At 39.9% G+C, this 10,076-nt stretch overlaps 1 protein-coding gene across 1 annotated transcript; it reads right to left on the reverse strand.

The window, feature by feature from the left end:
• Positions 1-2,840: 2,840 nt before the first annotated feature.
• LOC121375315 lies at positions 2,841-10,037 on the reverse strand. Its single transcript, XM_041502709.1, has 3 exons — positions 9,516-10,037; positions 9,127-9,307; positions 2,841-4,906 (listed from the first exon to the last, which is right to left on the reverse strand). The coding sequence occupies exons 2-3, from the start codon at positions 9,295-9,297 to the stop codon at positions 3,905-3,907; spliced, it is 1,173 nt and encodes a 390-aa protein (XP_041358643.1). The 5' UTR covers positions 9,298-9,307; positions 9,516-10,037; the 3' UTR covers positions 2,841-3,904.
• Positions 10,038-10,076: the final 39 nt, after the last annotated feature.

The following is a 10,076-nucleotide window of genomic DNA, read 5'->3' on the forward strand; positions in this document are numbered from 1 at the left end:
TTGTGTTGACTTATAAAACAATCTAAACTGTATGTATATATGTATGTATGTATGTATGTATGTATGTATGTATGTATATGTATATGTATATGTGTGTGTGTGTGTGTGTGTGTGTGTGTGTGTAAAAACCATCGCTGCTGCTACAAAGTGTGGGGCCATGTCCCGCTTGCCCCCACCCCGCTTACTACGTCAGTGATTGTGTAGGGCCACTCCCAAAAACTGAACCATTCAGTAGTGTGATTGTTGATTGTGTCGGCTACGCCCTAAAACTGAACCAATGACAGTATATTGAGTATTCAATAGCAGTTTTACACTGAACGCTGTCCAGCGGTCAGAAAACAAAAAACGTTAAGCACTTGTTTATTTTGATGTAAGGATATCCAAAATGACGTCATTTAAGAATTGACTGCAATATTTTTTTATTCAAATATATATATATATTAATAAATCAATGCTCTATAGTGTAACTTTGATGACCTTTTGGAACACACTCTTATCGTGTTCAGAAGCAGCGACTGTTGAATGTTTAACAAAGTAACTGAAGTTGGGTTTTTTGTTGTTTTTTCATGCAGAATTAGAAACACATGTGGGACTGATATATTATATGATGTAGAACTAATCATCACTATGAAAATTCAATTCAAACTGATTCTAACAGTGACATTGATGAAAAATCGGTCATGTTCGTGCCCTTAGTTTTTGTGAGCTATAAAGTTACAAATGAAATACTATAATTATTGTATCGTGTTAATATATGTGTAGGATAGTGAAATATATATGGTGTATTATTTCTTATATCTTGAAGGTCGGGATTTGCCTGCTTCATATGGTGGTGGAAATGCACTATCATTGTTTCATTTACTGCATGTATATTTCCTCCCTTTCTACAAAAAGAACACAACCAACCACTCTCTAAGGGCTTACATTATTATGTTTGGAAGGCTGGTGCCAGAGGGGACAGCTTTCGTGGTCATGTGACATGACCATATGTGGAAAGTGGCCAAAGTTCTTTGTTCTTGGTGTGGATCTCACACAAGGCATTCCACTCTGGTCACCAAGCAATCAACACCGAGTTACTCGAGCCATCTTAAGGTAAGCATCGTATTACATTAAGTTACAAGGAAGTATATTTGCTATTTAGGAATCAAGCTATTGATAATTTTATAGTTATAGTATTTTATAAAGTTGGTTTCTCTCCCGAAAGTATATTAACGATTAGTAAGTGATCATTTTATTTTCTGTTGGTACTGTTGCCATAATGCTTAAGAAAGAAAGAACAAAGATGTCATAAGGTTCCATATCATGATGTATCATAATTATCGACATTTTCTTGCACTGTTTAGTTTGGGAGCTTTTATTTGACATTAAATGTGTTGGCGCCGTTTTATTAAATATGTTAGCTCAAAAGAGATAAACCGCTGCTTTAACCGGTAACGGTGTGTTTAGGGAGCAGTGGTCTTACACCTCCTCGTTGAATCGTTACAACTCTCCCTAGGAGTTGACCGGTACCGGTGTGTTTAGGGAGTAGTGGTCTTACACCTCCTCGTCGAATCGTGACAACTCTCCCTAGGAGTTGACCGGTACCGGTGTGTTTAGGGAGTAGTGGTCTTACACCTCCTCGTCGAATCGTTACAACTCACCCTAGGGGTTGACCGGTACCGGTGTGTTTAGGGAGTAGTGGTCTTACACCTCCTCGTCGAATCGTTACAACTCACCCTAGGAGTTGACCGGTACCGGTGTGTTTAGGGAGTAGTGGTCTTACACCTCCTCGTCGAATCGTTACAACTCACCCTAGGAGTTGACCGGTACCGGTGTGTTTAGGGAGTAGTGGTCTTACACCTCCTCGTCGAATCGTTACAACTCACCCTAGGAGTTGACCGGTACCGGTGTGTTTAGGGAGTAGTGGTCTTACACCTCCTCGTCGAATCGTTACAACTCACCCTAGGGGTTGACCGGTACCGGTGTGTTTAAGGAGTAGTGGTCCTACACCTCCTCGTCGAATCGTTACAACTCACCCTAGGGGTTGACCGGTACCAGTGTGTTTAATCTCTAGACCACAGTGGTCAGTAAAATGCATTATTCTTTCAGCATTTAGCTCAGTCGGTTGACTGCTCGCTTGAGGTGATTTGCGTCGCAGGATCGAACCACCTCGGTGGATCCATTCAATTCATTGTTGTTTTTTCTCATAACTGGTCAAAGGACTTCGTATGTGCTTTCCTGTCTGTGGGAAAGTGCATATAAAAGATCCCTTGTTGCATTTGGAAAATATGTAGTGGGTTTCCTCTGATGACTACGTGTCAGAATTACCAAATGTTTGACATTCAATAGCCGATGATTAATTAATGTGTTCCAGTGGTGTCGTTAAACAAAACAAACTTTTTTTCAGCAACGTATATTTCACAAGTTTTCGCACGATGGAATGATGGGAAGTGTGGTAGGAATGTAAACACACACACACACACACACACACACACACCCAACTCCATGCACACCAGTCTTGGAATAAAATTAAATAGTTTGGATTTGAATATTGTTTTATTTAATAGACATAAATATATTTCAAATGCTCAACAAGTGATCATTTGTGAAAAGACCACACACCCAGTAAAAAAAGTTACGGACGCATTTTATTTTTATGACAATAAATATAATACATTAAATACAATCACAACCTGTTAGTGGTGAATGAAAGACATTAGTTTTTTAAACTTTCTAATACAATGATAATAAATAATCTCAAGAAATATAATAAAAATATTAATGATGATGATGATGGTGGTGATGATGATGATGATAATGGTGTGATGGTGGTGGTGGTGATGATGATGGTGGTGGTTGCGATGGTGATGATGATGGTGGTTGCGATAGTGGTGATGATGATGGTGGTGGTGATGATGATGACGGTGGTGGTGGTGGTGATGATGATGGTGGTGGTGGTGGTGGTGGTGGTGGTGGTGGTGATGGTGGCACCTGTCTCGTACCCCTATTGGTATATATAATATTTATTATATATACATTTCATTTCAACTTTTTATCTTGCTTATATCCAATTAAGGTTCAAACACGCTGTCCTGGGCTTATACCTCAGCTATCTGGGCTGTCTGTCCAGGACTGAGTTAGTTGTTAGTGGTTAGTGAGAGAGAGAAGAGGGTATAGTGGTCTTACACCTACCCACCGAGTCGTTAAACCTCGCTCTGGAGTAGCGTAAACTCTACTAACGTGCCTCTATCCAATTAAGGTTCAGGCACGTCTCTCCCACACCCAATCTCTGGCATGCCCAGTTGTCGAGTGTGGGACTCGCTCTGGGTGGGAGCCGGTACCGTGCTGCGAACCATGTACCTACCAGCCTTATGTCCGATGGCTTAACCACGACACAACCGATACGAGGCCGGTCTATATAGTATACAAACAACAGATTGTTCCTAATAAGGGGAGTAACTCGTGTGATCATTAAAAATTCTCGGTGAGCTAGAGCAACCAGCAGGAATCGCACGTCTATTATTATTGTTTCATACTAAAAAAAATGTACTTGAAAAAGAGAAGAAAAAAAAGAACCACACGAAAATCCTGTTCCGTTGGAGAACGCGTATGTAATGTATGTGTGCTGAAATAACGGGCGGGGGGAGGTTGGGGAGGGGGGGGGTTGGGGGGGCAATTAAAAAGGAATGGTAGCATGAAATTGTAGGACTTCTCCAGCTATCGAGAAGAAATTCTTTTAAACTTAAAAACGTACTTTTGTGGGGGGGTTTCTGGAATTAGCTGCATACTCACGCTAATTACGAAGCTGGTATAATTCGCTGACCAGGACACGTTTAAACTAAACGGGTACAATTTTGTAGTTTTCAGAAAAACGGTTACCGTACCCGCATCCATTCCCCTCGCGCCGCTAGGTACCTCATAATTATCAACAGGAGTTTGAACTACCAGCAGCAAGTGATTTAGAAAATATGTGCCACAAAACAAAAAGCAAAATGTCAGTCTCTGGGGAGAGTCTATCAAATGTCTGTAGCTGGACACGATAGTTACGCTGTCCACGGTGGAGTCTCACGGGACACCACACTGAATTCCTTTTTATCGTGTTGTCAGGTATTGCGGGGTTTTCCGACTGATCTATGACAGAGTTCGTGTCCTGTTGGTTGAACACTGCTTGAGGAACTGTAGATCGATCTCCGTTTGTATTAGCTATATCTGATATCACATTTTCACAGACTTCAATTATTGCACTTGGACTGACCTCCGATGTCACCGTCTCCTTGACCTCCCATATCGCCATGTCCTTGACCTCAGATGTTACACTGCTATTAACCTCTGTCTCACCATCCTTGACCTCTGCTTCTACAATGTTACTAAAGTCTATCACCCCGAACTTGATCTCCGGTATCACACTTTCGTTGACCGCACCAGTTGTAACTACAATGTCTTCGTTTCTTTCACCCACTGGATTATTTTCTACATTTTCGTTTGTGTCGTTTGCTACATCTTTTGTAATGTCTGCAGTCTTCTCATCTTTTGACGACAACGAATCCATGATCAGCTCTACCTTCCCTTCGTCAGTCTTTGCGTTGTCCTCGGTCTCGCCGTACATATTGCACGTGTACTCGACTCCTTCTACATCCTCCCCTCTCAGTGATCTCTTCACATTATCCGCAAACTCGTCTTCACTCAGCGAGGGGTCGAAGTATGGCGAGAGTGGGTCCTCAATATTTGGATGGTAGAAGAGGAACAGGATCCCTTGCAAGGCTCCATCCAAGCCGTACACCTCGTCCCAGGTCTCGCCGTCGAACATGTCCAAGCAGACGTTTGTGGAGCCCTCTGCATTATCAGTAGGATCTATATTGGGGTGGTAAATGGGTGTCAGACACCGGACGGCTGGGGGGGTCACTGGAAAGTCTTCTTCCATGATCACCTACAACAAGAATACGAATATGTTTATTTCGACTGCCGATCAGTTGTATTTACCAAAACATACAATTATTGACAACACAGACACATATACACTGTAACGATTCCACAACGGCCCAACATGTTTGGTCACACTTCCGATCATTATCGTTATGTAAACAGCTCTAGACACCGAAGACGAATATAGGTTATGGAGATCTGAACCTGTTCGGAATTAAGGTAATTGTTTGTGTTTCATATGTCAAGATGTTAGACATTATGTTCCATACGATTTACAGTACATATATTGACGAAATGTTAAATATAAATGAAGTAACGTGAGGTTTGCCTTTTCAATTCCCGTATTTTTACATTTAACATCAGTTTATACCGTTTAATAAACCACTATAATTATTATTAGCTTTGTTTAAGAAAATTCAATCTTTAATCTTTACAATTCAATTATGATAGCAATGTTTGGTGTATTCTGTAAAATGCAGTGGTTGTTTATAAACAACATGTCAAAAATCAACCCTCTGTCTGGTTTTGTCATAAGATATAGTTAAAATAATGTACGGTTTAGTTTTTCTGTGTATTCATTTTAAACACAATAATGAATAGGTTTTTTTCTTCTTTTTAACAGCTGATGTTTTTAGCTGAAAGCTTTCTCCTGTGTTTATTTGTGAATGCAAATTTGACTACTGACACTGCATTCTACCATATTATAAACCATGTACAAATTGTTTTAAAAATCAGTAGTGACTTAAACATTAGCACTGGAAAACATAGATATAGGACAGATAATTTTAAAATAATTCCGAAAAAGTAACAACAAAAAGGAATAAATTACAAAAATGTAAACAACCTACTTATATAATAAAATAACCAGTGCAATATATGATTAATTTGTATTCCTTGATATTAAAGGTTATATGTCACTGCAAAAAATGACATATTTCGTTATTTTTAAATTTAACTGCAAATGAATCGATCCCGGATAGGGCCTCTGGCTATCCAGAAACGGGACCATGGGCGGATCCAGGAAATATTTTTAGGGGGGGACCAAAAAAGAAGGGCACATTGACTCGTCAAAAGGGCACCTTACTACAAGTTTTGATATTTACAATTAATATGAATTCCTACAGTTCTACGTCATAATATATTAGCAATAATGAAGTAAATTGGCGTCACTCGCGTTAGAACCTCAATGGGGCCCCATTGAGACTCAATAACACAGACACATATCTGCAAGCTTGCGCATGTACACGAAAATCTTGATTTCATTTATCTACAATATAATTATTGTTTACTTAAAAAAAAAAAATTCTACAAACAAAAAGGGCACTTGGACATTTTGAGGGCACTTGAACAATTTTTTGGGGGGACGCGTCCCCCTGGTCCCCCCCCCCCCCCGGATCCGCCCATGGAGACCCGGGACAGACATGCTGGAAACGTTAGTGGCATATGAGCATGTTGAAATATATTGGCTCGGCTTGATTTCAAACACAATCTTTGCATATATAACTGAGGAATATCAAAATTGTAATGTGCTTATACCGTGTAATAGAGTCGTACTAAGCACAACTAAATTCTTGTCTTAACAAATCATAAACAAAATCTTAGGAAATCGGTGAATCCACAAAATCTGATAAATTGACTGGATTTTTGCTATGTACTATTTTCAATTTACTATGTGGGACTTTGTAGGCCTATTTAAATTTTGTTTAGCTGAAATGGTTCAATGAGTCTTTTGGTAGCGAGTTTACGTCAGCTCTAAAAAGATTCGGGGAGCCCTTCCCCAGAACATTTTGAAAACTAGAAATGCAATTTCTGGCATTCTACAAATAAAATTCACCACGACAGAATGATGGAAATACATGGTGAAAAGTATTTTGGTCAGCTCATTTTGCCTGAATGTCGCCATCTTTTTTGCCCGAATAAAGTAAAGTAAAGTTTGTTTTATTTAACGACGCCAATAGAGAGCATTGATTTTTCATCGGCTATTGGACGTCAAACATATGGTCATTCTGACACTGTTTTTTAGAGGAAACCCGCTGTCGCCACATAGGCTACTCTGCTACGACTGGCAGCAAGGGATCTTTTATTTGCGCTTCCCACAGGCAGGATAGCACAAACTATGGCCTTTGTTGAACCAGTTATGGATCACTGGTCGGTGCAAGTGGTTTACACCTACCCATTGAGCCTTGCGGAGCACTCACTCAGGGTTTGGAGTCGGTATCTGGATTAAAAATCCCATGCCTCGACTGGGATCCGAAACCAGTACCTTCCAGCCTGTAGACCGATGGCCTAACCACGACGCCACCGAGGCTGGTTTGCCCGAATAAGTAGATTTGCTCCAGCACTGGGGGTGGCCCCTCCCCATCTCGTACGCGTATGGTCGTAGTATGTGCTGTCCTGCCTGTCAGAAAGTTCGTATAAAAGATTTATTTTACTCAGGACCGTACGAACGATATCTAGAGTGGCGGACACAACCTCTAGTAGGGTGAGGGAGGGGTACAAGCCATATTTGTAATTTTATATATACATGTAGTACGTAAAAATCAACCCGTATATTTCCGTCCTCGCGTTCCTACGGGCCTGTTACTGCTATCCAAATATGTAGCGGGATTAGTAAATCATTGAGCTCTCGTCGTGTCATTAGATAAAATAAACTATTAACTTTGTCTTTCGTTGATGGTAAAACGGTCAGATTATTATCAGATTAGGTGATCATTCGTTTATTAGCTTCTATTTAAAGTGTCTCTCTGTGTGTGTGTGTGTGTGTGTGTGTGTGTGTATGTCCCTGTGTGTGTGTGTGTGTGTGTGTGTGTGTGTGTAGCAGGTAAATGTATTTTTCGTGTTTTAACTTGATTCCTTGATATAGCCTATTCCGCGTATTGACAAAACTGGACACCGCACTTTGACAAAACCGTACACCACATGTAAGACTGTCAAGACAAAACCGTGAACCCCGACATATTTTAAAACTTTTATAAAATCAAATTAAATACTGCAACAGCGACAAGTATGATGGTATTTTGTAAAGTGATAACTAAAGATTACACTAAAATGAAAACAAGTAAAACTCACACACAACAAAAAAAAAAACTATTCCAAAGTCGAAATTTTACCGATAACTAATAAACATTGGATAAACATTACATGAATTATATTTAAAAATCAACTTTTTCTGTATTTTTAATGAACAGAAAAATTTACATACCTATTCAGTTCATCTAAAGCCCGAAACCTCTTAAAATAGCCTATACCGGTAACAAGGTACAATCTGGTAAACTAGTACCACTGGTCTCATGGTGACGCCCATTCTATCGGTAGTGGAAATGTAACCAAACATTGTTGCCCGTTGTGGCAACGTAACAGTCATATAGTCAGCTTAATATGTGTGTATTCACCCAACAGCCGGTATATTTTTCGTGCTGAGTTGTCATTAAAAATTAATTGTTTAAAAAAAAAAATATATATATATATAAACATGATGATGCACCTAAGTAAGACGTGAGGTATGTAAGTGACTAAGCTACTAAAGCAATGTTAAACAGTATACTGTATTCTCTTTCCTCTCTCGCCCCCCCCCCCCCCCCTCTCTCCCATCTTTCTTTCGATCTCTTTTCTCTCTCTCTCTCTCTCTCTCTCTCTCTCTCTCTCTCTCTCTCTCTCTCTCTCTCAATAACTAAAATTAGATACAGTAGTCATTGACATAACCAATACAAATTGTGTAGAGCTTTATTAAGTTGTAATCCTAAATCGGGCAGTTGGTAGCCTATGTTATGATTTGTACAACAATGAAATTAACTTATATAAGACTAATCGGTGGATAATATGTGCATTCCAGTTGTTAATACGCCACGGGCTAATCTACTGCTCAGAAAAGAACGCCAGAGAGAGAGAGAGAGAGAGAGAGAGAGAGAGAGAGAGAGAGAGAGAGAGAGAGAGAGAGAGAGAGAGAGAGAGAGAGAGAGAGAGAGAGAGAGAGAGAGAGAGGGGGGGGACGGGGCAGAGACAGAAAGACAGAGACTAGCAACCAAACTATATATATATAACATAATATTAATTGTAATACAACACTTATTGGCATAATATCCGCCCCCCCCCCCCCTCCCCTTTATAGTTAGAGGAGGGGTAAGGGTTGGGGCGGATATTTTTCCATACATTTTAGCTTATCACCTATTTGAAAATGTTGATTTTGAGCACGTAAAAATGTTATTGACCTACACGAACACAAACCTCAAACAGAAACCTGCCTCCCTTGTATAAGCCGTCGTTGGGCGAGATCTCCAGTGTTATTTTGTGCACGTCATCCGGATCCCACGACTCCACTTTGGCCTGCCCGTTCGACACTCGTCCTATGGTCTTTAAGAGCCGGTGCACCTCTTTCGAGACTTTCACCACTGTCATGTTTGTCAACCTGATTTCAACAATCAAAAATATAAAGTTTACAAAATAATAATAATAGAAATTGTCTGGATAACTTAAATGTTCATCGATTCATTTCCTGGTTTGCGTTAGCACTTCCACGTAGTTTATCCATTAACATAAACACGACTATTAGTAGTATTGTTACTGCAATGTATCATATCATATGTAGTTTACCTCCCTGCCTCAGTAACAAGTACCTTTAATAGTCGATTACATGTTTTATCCTTTCAGCAGAGTGGTGCAACTTTGACAAGAACGACCTACATGACAATGGAATTCCCACGTTAGCCAATCAAAATAATGGATTATCGTATGTCATTGACTATTTTTAGAAGTAGCTAATCGAAGCTTCACATGTACATACTTGTTACTGGGATTTTCTGGTTGATGTAATGCTGGTGCAAGCTAAATATTAGTTACTAGGTATCAGGCATATGGGATAATTTAAGTGTACAAAACGAATACGCGCGTGTGTATGTGTACGCGTGCGTGCGTGCGTTCGTGCGTGTATGAATTGGTCGTATTAACCAGTTTAACGTCCGTATAAAGCAGCCACCTGCACGATAAATGCCACGTTTTTCTCTATCTGATCTCTATTATTATAACAATCATTTGATAAACACTTTCAGCGGCCAGGAGTTTTTTTTTATCCAACATAGGCCAGTACATTATTTTTTGTCGCATCAATAGGGTTTATTGTGTGCTGGTTCACAAACATCCTTTCAGCAGTCTGTCATAAGCGTACGAGATAGAGGGTT

The sequence above is a fragment of the Gigantopelta aegis genome, chromosome 6 (genome assembly GCF_016097555.1).
Source record: "Gigantopelta aegis isolate Gae_Host chromosome 6, Gae_host_genome, whole genome shotgun sequence".
In the NCBI taxonomy this organism is placed as follows: Eukaryota; Metazoa; Mollusca; class Gastropoda; order Neomphalida; family Peltospiridae; genus Gigantopelta; species Gigantopelta aegis.

Bases quoted from the DNA above. Each gene is read 5' to 3' on its own strand.
- LOC121375315 (XM_041502709.1), bottom strand. From the start codon at position 9,297: ATGACAGTGGTGAAAGTCTCGAAAGAGGTGCACCGGCTCTTAAAGACC. The intron at 4,907-9,126 runs GTTTGTGTTCGT...TTCTTGTTGTAG, and splicing joins GAGGCAGGTTTCTGTTTGAG to GTGATCATGGAAGAAGACTT.